Source organism: Diabrotica undecimpunctata, chromosome 4 (assembly GCF_040954645.1).
Source record: "Diabrotica undecimpunctata isolate CICGRU chromosome 4, icDiaUnde3, whole genome shotgun sequence".
Taxonomy (NCBI): Eukaryota; Metazoa; Arthropoda; class Insecta; order Coleoptera; family Chrysomelidae; genus Diabrotica; species Diabrotica undecimpunctata.
Window position 1 is genome coordinate 41,691,689 of NC_092806.1, and position 15,503 is coordinate 41,707,191.

Here is a 15,503-nt window from a genome sequence, read left to right on the forward strand (position 1 = left end):
GACAAAAACAACAAAATGCGTGATATAATTATAGTTAAACTACAAAAAAATTTTAATGTATTTTCAAATCAATGAATTTTAGATAAAATGATACAACCATATACAAACATCGTCAATTCAGATAAAATGATTCATATGACACGTAACAGTTTTTCGAAAATAATGTTTATTTCAGTTTCAATAAAATATATATTTTGGATTTTTTAATTTCATTATATTTAATTACATAGTTTTCCAAAAATATTCAACTATAAAGAACTCTGACAGATCTCTCTATAGAAAACAATCCAAATCAGATACTTACATCTAGTTAACGAGAATATTAAATTGTTAGAAACAAACATTTAAGTTCAATGCTTTTTTAACCTTTATTAAGATATAGAAGTTATTGAACTGTAGTTTTTTTGCCACAATTAGGAAATGAACGACCCTTTACCTTTTAATCGTTCAGTTAAATGAATTGACCAACGCTAAGGGCAATGAACTAATTGCGTGACTTTCGAAGTATCCTTGTACCTAAGGAAACATTTCGTTTTGTATTTAATATTCTATATGTCTGAATATAGAAGATGTAGTATGTATGAAACAAAAAAAAATACATAATACAACAAAATTCATAATGAATGTGGCTACAGTGAACTATAGTACTTTCTATTTATCAATGAGTAACAAGAATCATAACAAGAATGACTATTCCGGTAAAGTTTTAAACTTCCTCAGTTTTACATTGGACAAGTAAGGAGAAATAAAAAACGCCTACATGAGAACAAATAATAAGCTAAGACAAAATGGTAGTATCCACATACCTAATTCACATTAAAATTGAAGAACATGTAAATAACTCTCAATGAATAACTAAACAAAGCCAATTTCTTACGAGACGAATTGATGATAATTTTATTAATAGTTAAAACAAAGACTTAAATATTATAATTATTAATAAACGCAAAAATTATACCAAATTCGCTAGAGTTTGCAACCTTACGCCTTTTTCAAAAAATCTTGGTATAACGTGACTCTTTAACTCTTGTGACTCTTGGCAGAATCCACAAATAGTCTCAGTTATTACACCAATCTAAGCTATAATACGTACGCAATCTTTGAGTACGTGCTCTTGCGCTAAATATACTAACTTTTAAAAAAAGGGATTCTTCTATCTCTATCAAGTTTATATCAGAGAACCAGTAGAATCTCCTTTAAGCATAGCCCACTGGGAAATTGCCCTATATAGAGGAGTCTCAGTTAAAATATGTGATACTTTACCCTTATCCCTTATCTTAGTTATTAGATTATTGTACATCTTCCATTTGTGAACCTTCTTGTTCAGATTTTAGTGTTAATGGCTACGTACGTAGCCGGTAGGCTTTACGTGACCTCGTAAGCACAGTGGTGGCTCAGTAATTGAAAACTTTAAATTTTTGGTGTCTATACACATCTAACCGAACTTGTCCGGTTTAGTAAGCCAATACCTAGTCACTAAGCTACGGCCGACACCTGTCCACGTACATCATCCTCTGTCAGAAACTATATAATCAAATCAATAATGTCCATTTCAACTCATTAGTATACTGCATCTCATTGTCAGCAACTATGATTTAGTAGGATCTATAAAAATTATACTTCTCTGATTTCATAGCAAATTTTTTGAAAACAAAATGTCCGGATAAAGATCCCGTTGTGAATTATGTGCTTATAACCCCAAATTATGCTAAATATTTATTCATTGTTTCAGCTTCTATGATATAGAGTGTGCAGCTTAAGTCTCAATGAAACAGCTTCGTTATATACAGGTATTCCTTAACCGACTCACGTCATGTGAAGATGCCCGTTATAATTCTGAGCTGATTCCTGCTCATTTTTTGTAGTACTTCAGCACTTATTAGCGGTATTATTATATATTCGTTCAATATACGTTTAATACATTTTGCCATTTGCATGACCAGGTACACTTTTCCAGTGGGAGTTATGTTGGGTTTGTGTACAGGCTTCTTCCCGGTCGCAGAGAGTGCTTTTTGGTACTTCTAAGGCCGGTTCTGAATAAAAGGATTTGGTAGCTTATCTTCTTCTGGTAAGTTCTCTATTTCTTTTATTGTCGTGTACTTCTTTTGATGATCCCAATGACTTCTTTCAGACTGACACTGTTATGTTCTGCTAGTGTATCGAGTTCTTCTCGGCATTCTCCCTAAAGACCTAAAGGTTCCTAATTACTATAATCTAGAGACATTAAATAAACACTCTTACGGTATCTTTCAATATACATTTGTTAGTTAACAATTCAGATGGTAGTTTCATTAATAAAGATCCAAGTAATACGAGATCCGATTCAGTGACCGGCACTTAACTGAACTAAACGCTGACTTAGGCTTATAATCTTGATATTCTAGCCAATTAAACCGCTGATTTAATTTCTCCAATGCTTTCTTTACATTAACGTGTATAGCTTCATCGTTAATTTTAGGTCCTGATTGTATATCTGCATCTCTGGCAGAACCATTGTACTTCGATCATTTTTAGTCTGACCAATAGTTTGGCCCCTTCTGCCTTACCTGTTTTAGTAAGTGCAATAAATTATACAAAGTAAAGCATAATCAATATAAAAAACGATTCACTGAAGATACACAGAAATTTGTTAAGATAATGCTGAGGTTTATCGCGAAATGAATGAAAGCACTGACGAAAGGCAAGATCAGCCCTTGCCTAAAATCACAAATCAGAGATGAGAATTATTGCCAGAAATAACACCATATGAAGTCAAAACGACACTTTTAGAAATGAAAAATAAAGATCCCCTGACAATGACGGAGCTGTGATAGGAGCGACCAAACTTGGTAAAAATAAAATTATCTAGGCTTTAGCTGAACTTTTCACCAAATGCATCTACCAAGAAAAAACTTATTCTCTATGTAACGATGCAGTCATTGTTTTATTATACCAACAAGGAGACGAAACATATTTAAAGAACCAACGTAATATCAGTTTCCTCTCACATATAAAAACCTTTCACCAAAATTATCAAAAAAAAAACACTGGAAGCTAAGTTAGACTTCTATCAACCTAGAGAACAAACTGGTTTTAGATCGGAATATAGCACTAATGACCACTTACTAGTGATAAAGAACCTGATAGAGAGGTCTGCAGAATATATCAAAGCATTGACACTGATATTCGTGGACTACGAGAAACCATTCAATACCATAAGCTAGTAGAAAAGCAGAAAGGCAGCGTTTGGTAAATTAACCGATGTACTCGTATTTAAATTGTATCTGCCCAGATGCCCCCAAAGGAAAATCTTTGACCAGTGTATGTTACCTTTACTGACTTGTGGAGTAGAAACATTAACATTCATACCAAACGTAATGAGTAAGGTTCGCGTGACTAAGGGCTATGAAGCTACAGATTTTGGATGTCTCTCTGGGAGACCGAATCCCAAAAGAAGAAATACATCGTAGAACAAAAACAACAGATGCTATCAGAAAAATCACGTCGCTAAAATGGAATTGGGCAGATTCTCCAGATTATCAGATTACCGATGGACAAAACGTATTGTCGAGTTTGGGCCAAGACAGGAAACACTACGGAGCAGAGGACATCCACTAACTAGATGAACTGATGACCTGAAGCGTGTTAGCAGTAGAATACTTGTAATCACTGTTGGCCACACTTGTTTGTTGTTTGAAGGTGAACACACTGACTATGTGAAAATCGTGCGTGGAGTGAGACAAGGCTATATTTTGTCTCGTTTTCTGTCTTGTTTTTGTCTAATATGGACTTAATATAAACGTTAAGAAGACAAAGCTTATAATAATTGGCAAGAAAAGAATCCTTTTTTATGGTGTTGAATCATGGAACTTAAACGACGATATTTTCAGAAAACTGGAATCATTTGAGATGTGGCTATATCGGCGAATGCTTAAGATCCCTTGGACTGACCGAGTCACAAATGAGGAGGTCCTCAGAAGAATGAATAAGAACCGAGAGGTACTGACCATCAAATCTCGAAAATTACAGTTCTTCGGACATATTATGCGAAATGAATTCAGATATGCTCTCCTTCAAGCCATCCTACAAGGAAAAATATTTGGAAAACGAGGTCCAGGAAGAAAAAGAACATCTTGATTAAAGAACCTCAGAATTTGGTTCAATACAACATCTTTGCAGCTTTTTCGTGCTGCTGCAGATAAGATAAAGATTACCATGATGATCGCCAACATTCGTCACAGATGGGCACATCAAGAAGAAGAAGACTGTTGGCCATAGAACTCCTCGAAGGCGGCATTAAAATTCACGTAAAGGTACTGGAAGTGGAATTATACTAACTAAACTAAAACATATAGATGAGAACATTACGATCGTCGAAATTGTTGCAGTAATGGACTCATGTGATAAATAATAAATTGCATCGGTGTATAACAAAAATGCATTTTTTAACTGGATGCAAGACAGAAATAGATGGGAAGAGCTGCGGGAGCCTTATATCCGCGCAGTGGATGGGTACAGGTTGATGATGGTAATAAAATAAGTGCAAAACTTCTTATCCACCTGTAAACAGTTCGAATTATAATAGGTGTTCCATGTTTTCCAAACTGTTGGCCTGCAGTTGACTTTGTGGGTGTGAAGCGGTCCCGTAGAGACCAAAACCTACGCCGGCTATCTTGGTGTGGGGTGGTTTTTCCGACACGCTTTGTATCCGTAGATATTTGTGTAAACCCTTTTCTATGCCTTACAACAAACTACCACCATATTGATATTTTGTAAACTTCGTAGCTATTTATCTAAAGAACAAATCAGTCTCACGCAAGTCCACTCTTCGACCCCCTCGATCCCTATCAAAGCTGTTGAAAACTTTGCTCGTCTTCTCATTCTAGGCATAATTAACAGACTAAAGCAGCTTTCCACAACATACGAGTATTGTCAGATCAATAAATACCAATTCTACCTACAAAACACAGCTATCACTCATTTACTTTTTTTGTAAGAACAGACGATATCACAAAAACCACTTTATCAATATGAGCGAAAAACTGCTTGCTGCTGTTTTTTGTTTTAGTTTACAAAACATATTCTTAGAAATTAGTAAATTTAGTATTACTGGGTGTTCTTTTGTTTGGTTCAAACAGTATAGGACAACTACAGAAGAATAACCCTCCTAAAGGAAACATACAAAATATTGGCATATATTCTTTACGACCGACTATCGGGATATTGTAAAGAAATAATAGGTAAATATCAGTGTGGGTTTCGAAAGAAAGATCAACGACCGATCAAATATTCCTTCTAAGGCAAGCTTGGAAAACACATATGAGTATGGCATAGATACTCATCACCTTTTTGTTGATTTTAGATGTGCCTATGATAGTGTTGAAAGAAACGCACTGTACAAGGCCATGATAGAATTCAGCATAAAAGTACACTTAGTAAAATTGGTGAAAGCGACCCTCTCAAGAGTCGAATGTAAAGTTAGAGTGCAGAACGGAGTTTCCAGACAGTTTTAGTCTCAGATAGGACAAGGAGACAGCCTATCATGCCTTCTATTTAATATTGCACTAGATAAAGCGATAAGAAAATCTGGAATAACAACCAGAGGAACTATTATTAATAGCAGCGTACAATTACAAGCATACGCCGATGACATCGACATTATTGCAAGAAGAAACGCGGACGTGGTCGAATCATTCAAGGCGCTTGAAGCAGCAACAAAAATAATGGGACTAGAGGTTAACACTAGTAAGACGAAGTATATGAAAGTATCAAATTATATACAAGCAGCACAACTCGAAGATCTAACGATCGGAACATATACTTTCGAAGGAGTAAGAGAGTTTATATACCTAGGCTCACAAATTAATCAGAATAATGCTGTAAGTGCAGAAATAAACAGAAGGATATATCTGGCAAATAAAGCCTATTATGGATTAAAATTTTTTTAACAACAAGCCTAGTTACAAAAAGAACGAAACTAGTGATATACAGAACTCTTATCAAGCCCATTCTCACCTACGCGTCGGAAATATGGACGATGACAAAGAGCGATGAAGAACGTTTAAGATGCATTGAACGTAAAATTCTCCGGCATATCTATGGAGGAGTACAGAAGGACGGATTATGGCGTAGACGCTATAATTTCGAACTTTTCCGCCTGTATGACAAACCTGATATTATTAGGTCCATCAAAATAAACCGGCTGCGGTGGTTAGGTCACATAGAGAGAATGAATGAGACGGAGCCGCCAAAACATATTTAAAACTAAAGAATAGATGGAGTGAGAAGGAGAGGCAGACCCAGAGCACGATTTAAGGATCAGGTGGAGGAAGACTTGAGAATGTTGGGAGTACGAAACTGGAAAGCCAAGGCGAAAAGTAGGAGAGAATGGAGACTTATCCTTGAGCAGGCCAAGACCCACCATGGGTTGTGGAGCCAATGATGATGATGATGGGTGTTCTTTCCTTTTGTCACTTAGTATATCATATTTGATTAGCTGTATGGCTAATTAGTCTAGGCGCGGGGGAGGTTTGAGTATTTACTTTTATGTCCTCTCGGTACTTTGTGAATAGATTTGATGTTTTAAGGGGACCAGGCTGAAAACCCGTCAGATAATTTGTTATTAACAATTTAATTATTTAAATTATTGTGTCTCCTAAACTATTAGAGATATTTAATTTTACCAAAATGAAAATTGTTCTTTTTGAAAAAATTAACAAAATAGCACTCGATAGAGCTTTTCCAAGTGTAACTCAGCTTTTATACGTGCGATTAACTTTCAAAACTAATTTGACCGTGCACCTCCGAGCGCGATTTTTAAAGTTTATAGCTCAATTGTTATAACTTTTTTATTATTACAATACAAGCTAAAACAATAACCTTTAAAATGAGGGGATTTTGAAAGTTAATCGCACGTATGAAAGCTGAGTTATACTTAGAAAAGCTCTATCGAATGCCTATTTTTCACAACATTTGTTATTTTAATAACAGTGAGTCCAGTTCTAATAATCGGAACAAAGTTTACGACATTTTGTTAATTTTTCAAAAGGAATAATTTTCCATTTGGTACATTTGAATATTTTTAATGGTTTAGGAGAGACAATGATTTAAACGGCGGGCGAACTTTCGACACCAAATTGTCTTTGTACCTGGGGTAATCGAAGGGTCAAATTTTATTATGGGAAATTTCGACACCACGGCGTAAAGCAGGTAGGTAGGTAATTAGCGGCGATGGACATTTGCACCCAAGCAGGACAAGCGGGTTTTCCCAATATTTATTGTCACGGCGGGGGGCGTGGCACTTGTGTACTTGTGACTAAATTATTTCAGTTGTAATTTATTTCTTGTTTGACGATGACTTGTGCACGTATACGGATATTTAAAAAATGAGTTTGATAAAAAGTTCCCGTGGTCGAGATTTATTAGTGGTGGAGCATCATTCGTTCTCGAAACAAAAAGTGTTAAAAAGCGGCGAGATATTTTGGCGCTGCATCCAAAGAAACACTAAGTGCCGCAAAAGTGTTTACAATAGGCTGTGAGGACCTCACCATCACAAGAAGTGATTTGGTACATAATCATGAAGCCGATCCAAAAAAGCTTGAAGTAAAGATGGTAACCAATGCATGTAAAAGAAAAGCCCAAGAGGACATATCGGAAAAGCCTGCCAAAATTACAAGAACTGCTGTTGCTGAGTGTGCATTTACAAAATTTACAACTGTCGTCGTAAACTGTTACCAGGTCCGTTACCAAGAAGGATATCAGAAGTCCATAACGCGGTTAGTAATTATTCTCCTAAAACCTGTCGCAATGAAAGTTTTTTATTTTTAAATCATCCTGAATTAAATGTAATTGTATTTTCATGCGAGACAAATATTCGTTTGTTGTGTAAATTAAAAACTTTGTATATGGATGGTACATTTTCATATAGTACCAAATATTTTCTACAATTATTTACTATACATGGCTTGGAAAATGGACATTATGTTCCTTTAGCATACTGTTTGTTAAAGTACAAATTGTCAATGACATACAAAAATTTATTTTCTTCATTAAGGTCTAAGATTTTTGAAACATTTCAATTATCATTAGAGCCAACTGAAATATTTGTGGACTTTGAAAAAGCAATTCACTGTGCTTTATTGTATATGTGGCCCAATGCAAAAATTAGTGTATGCCGTTTTCACTTACACCAAAACTGGTTTAAAAAAATTCAATCTTTGGGTTTGGTACAAGAATATAAGGATACAAATTCAGAAATTGGAAAATGGTTAAGGCATACGTTTGGTTTAACTTATTTAAATCCAGCAGAAGTTGAAGAATGCTTTCTTTATGATTTAATGTCATATAAACCTATAAACGCAACACTTGATATATATGCCGATTATTTACTGGAAAATTACATTTTCGATAGCGCTCTATTTCCACCATATATATGGTCTAATCAGAATCCGTCTATTGCGAGGACCACAAATGCCTGTGAATCCTTTCTTTCGAGATTTAATTCTTCTTTTTATTCAACACATCCTTCTATTTTTATTTTTATTAAAAAGTTAAAAGAATTTCAAGTAGACACTTATGTCAAAATAAATAGTTTACATATACCAGCAAAAATCAAAGATACTACTGTTAAGGCTAAATTGGCATTTTTGGAGAAAATGATGGATAAACTACGATCCCAACAAATACGTAGGTTAGATTTTATAAAAGCTGTATCTTATCATTCCTATAATAGCAAATACATCATTGTATACAAGTATATTAACGGTAAAATGTACAAAAATTAGGTATTAGTTGTATTATATTTAGATATTATTACAGTTATAAAGAAATAAAATACACATTACTTTTATTAAAATAAATAAATTAATTAATAATGGTATTTTATTTATGTCGCAGCTATATTTATTTGGTGTCGAATATACCTGTAAGATAAAAACGGGAATTGGGGCTGGTGTCGAAAATTGCCATTAAATTTTAGTCGCTACCTGCTTAGTGTCGAAATTTCCTACGCCCGATTTAAACCATTAAATTGTTAATGACAAATTACCTGACGGGTTTTCTAAACTAAAGGGTCATATTAATAAAATACGAAAGAAAAATAATAAAAAGAACAGACATAAAATATTCTATTAAACTGTTCAGATAAAAATAATTTTGTTATTTTTTAATACTAGTTTCAACCAAACATTTAAGGGGGGTAACAGTGGAATAAACCGCAATCAAACATCCACGCAATTTTGTTAATTCCAGCTGATATGTAACACTCGTAGATTAAAAATTACCTGCTCTTATTTTTGCAATTTTATTTCTAGTTTATTGTTACCGAAATTTTAAATGTACTTCCAGCATTCCGATGTTTTCCATAAAATTTCTTATAAAACACGAAATTAAAAAAAAACTGAAGCTCAAACAGGTATTATACTAAAGAACAACAATACCCCTGTGACATGTCCTCGACCCGGTAAGCAAAACAACTTTGTTTGTATTTACCTGAACTCATGTACCGTTATGTTCTTATTCATTAAAATTAAATAAACTTACTTTTCACTGAGCGATTCCGGAGGCAAGGTAATCGTCAAAACCGGCGTCGAGGCCTCTTTAATACCAATTATAGGATAATCTGCAACTTTCGTGAAGAAGCAGGGACAACACTTAAAGATAACTTTGCCTAAGGGGGGACTCTCACGGAGCCCCCACGGATTGGCCATCACGTTGTTGGTGCACATTTTCACGACGACATCGCGGTCGGCGAAGCAAGGTGGAAATGGTAAAAATGTGTGGAGTGTGGGGCATTGATTAGTAAATGACCGGCGCACTGACCCTTTCAGACGCTCCACGAGTAGCGTTGCGACGGTGGGAGTTTACATTACGTGTAAAAGATTTCTACAGGTAATTAGGTCTACAGGGTTATTAAGGCAGTTCTCACGACTAATTTAGATTCATGTGCGATTTAAATATCTCATTAAAGAGTTCTATTACAACAATATTCCATTAATAAGGGCTAATTTTGGGCGCCAATTGCGATATTATCTACTATCTCTTGATTTGACCAGAGTAGTTACTCATTTGTTGTAACAATTTACTTACTGAAAACTTAAATTATTTTGATTTTTTTTTGGTTCGACTGGACAGTAATACGTAATGGAATGTTAATGATATCTAGAAAAAAAATAAACAAAACATGTCGCCGTATTTCTGACTTTGTCTAAAACGCCGTCTACACTCTCGATCGAAGTTCTTCGGACGAAGTGTCGAAGTGAAGTTATTCGAGGCGAGGTGACTCTCTACATACTCGTGAAGTCGAGTAATGTAGTGTGACAGTTCGTATTCGAGCTTCGAACCCTTTGATTCTGAAGTACCTGTCTACACGATCGTACTCACTGCACTTCGATCAATTTCCCGAGTAGTATAGTGGCCGCTAAAGAATACCAATTGGAAAATAAAAGGATATTTCTAAAGAATTAACTTAACATAATGATTTATTTTTAAGTACATGGATATGTATTTGGCTGTTTGGTAAGAAGCAAAAACACAATCCATATTTTTATATTATATATTTATACTATATCTCTTAATTAAGCAATAAATGAAAAGGAACAAAAATAAAATATTTAACCTCTTCAAGGACATAAACACATTTGTATATGTTTCGTTTAAAATATTGTAATAATACTTTAATCCATCAAACAGTTGATCGTGTTTATATAGAATCCCCGGAAAACTGAGAAGAATCAGACGAAGATTGCGGAGATGAATCTGGTGATAGACTAGACAGTGATTCTCAACTTGTGGTCCGCGGACCACCTGTGGTCTGCGAACGGTTTTCATGTGGTCCGCGAAGTGAACAGTCATAAAATAATAATCAATTTAAATCTTGGCTCTTGAGACGTAAATTATTGCGTCGGCTTATTTTTTTTTTTTTTTTTAACTCAAAACGTTTCCAGACGACCAAATGCGCCTGAACACAGGTTCATTCTCCTCAATTTTCCGCGTGTTTTTTCTCATGCGCCGAATAGTTAGTTCCGTTATCTTCGTTTAGTTTCGGACGCTGTCGTGTACGTACAGGACACTGCGTCTTTGATCGCGCCGCTCCACTACTCACTTACTCAGTGACTCAGTGCTGACTCAACTGTTAAGTGACGAGCGTGCGTGTTTTTTGCTTGGTGATTGTAGTTTACTATAGTTTATTTTTATGAACGAGAGAGTAATTAGCATAATTTTAACTGGTAGCTCCGACCACTCCATGGGCGTGCTTAAGATTAATTGAAAAATTACTTTGAATAATTGTAAAAAATAAATGAATTATTTCAGTGTTATAAAGTGTTATGTGTATGTAAACAAAAGTGACCTCTTTTATCAAACACTATATTAGAACTGACTGGCCTACATTAAAAAGGGTTTTAAAAAATTCACATTTTTTTTAATTTTTAAAAATTACAAAAGAGAAAAAGAGTTTTTAAAACCGTCTAAGGTATGTTAAATAGATGAATAAAAATATTAATATAAAACTTACAGCTACTTGTTACAAATCCAAATCAGATTCAGAAGATGAACTTTCAGAACCAAGATTTATAATAACTGGCTCGATTATTTTATCAGTAATATTTTCCAGCTTCCACATTTTTTCCTCTTCTTTAATAGTGTGATTTACTGCCTTTTCCCAGTTTTCAGGTTTTACATTATTTACGGCCTCCAAAAACAACTGTTTAACATCATGAATTTTAAAAGTGGTATTTTTTCTGAAAACTTCACTCTTTATCTGTGCCCATACCAGTTCAATCGGGTTTAATTCACAATGATATGGTGGGGATCTAAGTACTGTCATTCCACGATTTTTGGCAATTTCATCAATTTCGTATTTTTTAAATTTTTCTTTATGAAGGGCACACAACGAATAAAGTTCCTTTCTTATAGATCCGGAATGGTACGTAATATTTTTTGAACTCAGCCAATTCTGCAAGTCTTTTTTTAACCACTTGGTTGTGGGCAGTCCTTCTATAAGTCTGGAGTGATAACTTGCATTATCCATTACTATTACACAGTTCTTAGGAAGAAGATCTATCATTTGTTCGAACCATTCTTGAAAGACATCAGCGTTCATGTCTTCATGGTAGTCACCGGTACGAGTTGATTCAAAAGTTAATAAACCACCTTCAACAAAACCGCCTGAACTGCCAATGTGTACTATTATCAGCCTGCGTCCCTTTCCTGATGGTGGGTTTAAACCAGTAGATAAGTTATTTACAAAAGCGTGCCTTTGACTTGTAACAGTTTCATCCTGCCAAAATTTATTTGGTGTATGACCCTCGTTGATCCATGTTTCATCAAGATAAAATATTTTTCTTTTTTGGTTTCTCATTTCCTTTATGGTTCTTAGAAAATGTCTTCTCCATATGACAATATCGCTTCTTTCTAATAAAATAGACTTTCTGGGATTCTTTTTCTAGCGGAAGCCTATTTCTTTTAAAAGTTTCCATAACGTACTTCGACTTATTTCTGGGTAATCCTTTATCCAATGTTGGAAATTCTTGTCTAAAGAAGAATTCATGCACTTTCCGTCGAAGTCCTTCTTTAAAATGATATTCTATTTGAAATTTTGGTTTCCCTGGAGCATTACGTGGCATTTGAAAACTACCACATTTCTCTTCTTTAATAACTCTGTAAATCGTAGATTTCCCAACACCAAGTGTACTGCTAACTAACTCAACGGTCTCATCAACACTTTCACAGAAACGTTTGTCTGTAAATGATTTAAAACAATTAAATATTAATGTTTTTTCATTAACTGTTAGAGGACCAATTTTTCGGCGTTTACACGGCACTTCCAAATTTTCCATAACACTAGTATACACAATAAACTGCACCTTGCAACTGAAGTACCTACTTTTAGTGAACTGTTAAGAATTTTGAATACGCCACTTGGACCTTCCTATATACAAAATGGAAAAACCCACTATCACATTTTCTGTGGAATAAGTTTAGAAGGTAATTATCTAGTCAATTACTGTCGTAGATTCCTGGAATTAAAGAATTAAATGTTTGATTTTTGAAACCCTTACTTCGTGGAATGCACTCATTTCAGATAAAATAAAACGTTTTATTTTATCTAAAGAATTAAACTTTATTTTGCAAATAGGCAAAGAATTAAACTTTATTTTGCAAATAGATAAAATAAAACGTTTTATTTTATCTAAAGAATTAAACTTTATTTTGCAAATAGGTAGGTACTTATTAAACTTTTATTGGTTATATATAACCAATAAAATAAACATCTTACATTTCTTGCAAATTCATTAGTACCTGTTAACCTCCATCACTCCGACACTGGCAACCTTATTTAGGGATTAGTAACCCTCACAACTATTGTATTCTATTCTGCTCCAACCTTTATACCTGGTGGTCATACTCAATTTAAAATTGTTTTCCTATATACTTCTGTAAACTTGTTGACAAATATCTGTTTTTCATTGAGTCACCCGTATCAACAGTTAAGGGATTTGCATACATAATTGATTGTTTTATTACTTTCTCATACATAAAAATACACTATAAAATAAGCAAACAGATGAAACTTTCGGGTTTTTTTTTAAACGGATAGTGAGAACGTTAAAGTAGGATGTTCTACCAGTAATATTGCCAGTGATAGCACAATATTAACTCAAACTGGTCCTAAAAGAAAGTCTGCTAACCGTAAGTACAATCCCGACTACATAGCATGTGGATTTACATTCATTGAAGAAGTTGGTGTCCAGTTACCTCAATGTGTAATTTGTGCGGAGGTATTAAGTAATGAGGCAATAAAGCCGGCAAAATTAACTAGGCACTTTGAAACAAAGCATAAAAATTTTGCCGGAAAACATGTAGATTTCTTTTAGAGAAAGGAGATGGAACTAAAATCGTCAAAAAATATCCTTTAGTCATACTCAACTTATGATAAAGCTACTTTGAAGGCGTCATATCAACTTTCACTTAGAATCGCAAAACAAATACGCTACGTGATACCTGATACGTGATAAATACGCTAAACAAATTCAAAATATTCGTCTTTCCAATGACACCGTTAGTAGGAGAATTAAAGATATGGCATCAGATGTTGAAACCCAACTTCTAAAGAAAATTCATTTCTCAAAGATTTTTGCTGTACAACTTGATGAATCTACAGATATTACCAATAAAGTTATTTTTCTTGTTTATATACGATTCATAGATAAAGACAACAAAACATTATCTGAGGAGTTCCTGACCTCGATTGAGTTGCAAGGTAACACAACCGGAAAAGACATTTTTAAAGCCATTGGCGGATATTTTACACTTAAAAATCTTTCTTGGAAAGACTGTGTAGGACTTTGCTCTGATGGTGCCACGGCAATGACAGGTCACAAAACAGGCTTGCCAAGTTTTGTAAGGAAAGAAGGAAACCGTGATATTGTTTTAACACACTGTTTTATTCTTTGCGAAATGCTTGCTGCCAAAAGATTAAGTCCTGACCTAAACAAGGTTTTGACTATTGTGGTAAAGGCCGTGGATTTTATAAAAAGTAATGCTCTTAGTTCGAGATTGTTTGCTTTGTTATGCGAGGACATGGGATCCATCCATTCCAATCTCCTTCTACATACCGAAGTTCGGTGGCTGTCCAGGGGCCGGGTTTTAGCCAGATTTATGAACTTCGAGAAAAAGTATGTATTTATCTTAATGAAAAAAACCTTATTGGGCGGAAACACTGCGTGACGGAGTATTTATGGCCCAGTTAGCTTTTTTAGCAGATATTTTTTAACAGGTCAACATATTAAATCTAGGCCTGCAGGGACCATCTAAAACCGCATTTGACCTTTGGAAAAAAATTTATTCATTTAAGAAAAAAATGTTGCTAAAGGAGTCTGAAGCTGAAAAAGGATCGTTTGAAATGTTCAAACTTGTTTTCAGATTTTATCTCTGAAAATGAAGGTTTAAATGAGGATGTTTTACATTCAAGGGTTAAGTCCTACATTAAATCGCTTCAAGATTTCTTTGAGAAGTACTTCCATGCTGATACAGATGTGAGGAAAAATAATATGTGGGTGATTGATCCCTTTTTAGCTACCCACGATAATAATCTGTCTATTCAGAAAAATGAACAGCTTATTGAAATTTCATCCGATGATCATTTAAAAGTGATAAAATCTCACTGCGAAAATGTTGCAGATTTTTGGATAGAATTACTTGATGAAAGTCCACTGCCAAGGGAAAAAGCTTTGAAACTTCTTCTTCCTTTTCATTCCACTTATCTCTGTGAGGCATCATTCTCAACATTATTATATCATCAAGAATAAACACAGAATTAGGCTGCTAAATTTGAATTCTCCTATGAGACTGGCGTTAACTTCTTTCAAACCAAATATTGAGAATCTTTCAAGTGAGAAGCAAGACCAAGGGAGTCATTAACGTCTTAATTTGGCGCTATTTATGACTTTTTATTTTGTTTTTTATATATCTTTTGTCTTTCACTGTGTATTTTCTTCTTTTATTTTGTAAATAATAAATTCATT

At 34.4% G+C, this 15,503-nt stretch overlaps 1 protein-coding gene across 1 annotated transcript in view; it reads right to left on the reverse strand.

Moving 5' to 3' along the window:
• Positions 1-15,503, reverse strand: part of LOC140438625 (uncharacterized) — a gene marked incomplete at its 5' end in the record, with an annotated part of 257,371 nt that overhangs the window by 63,854 nt on the left and 178,014 nt on the right. Inside the window, one exon of the mRNA XM_072528285.1 lies at positions 9,520-9,799. Within this exon, the coding sequence (XP_072384386.1) occupies positions 9,520-9,799 (280 nt within the window). The remainder of the gene's footprint in view (positions 1-9,519; positions 9,800-15,503) is intronic.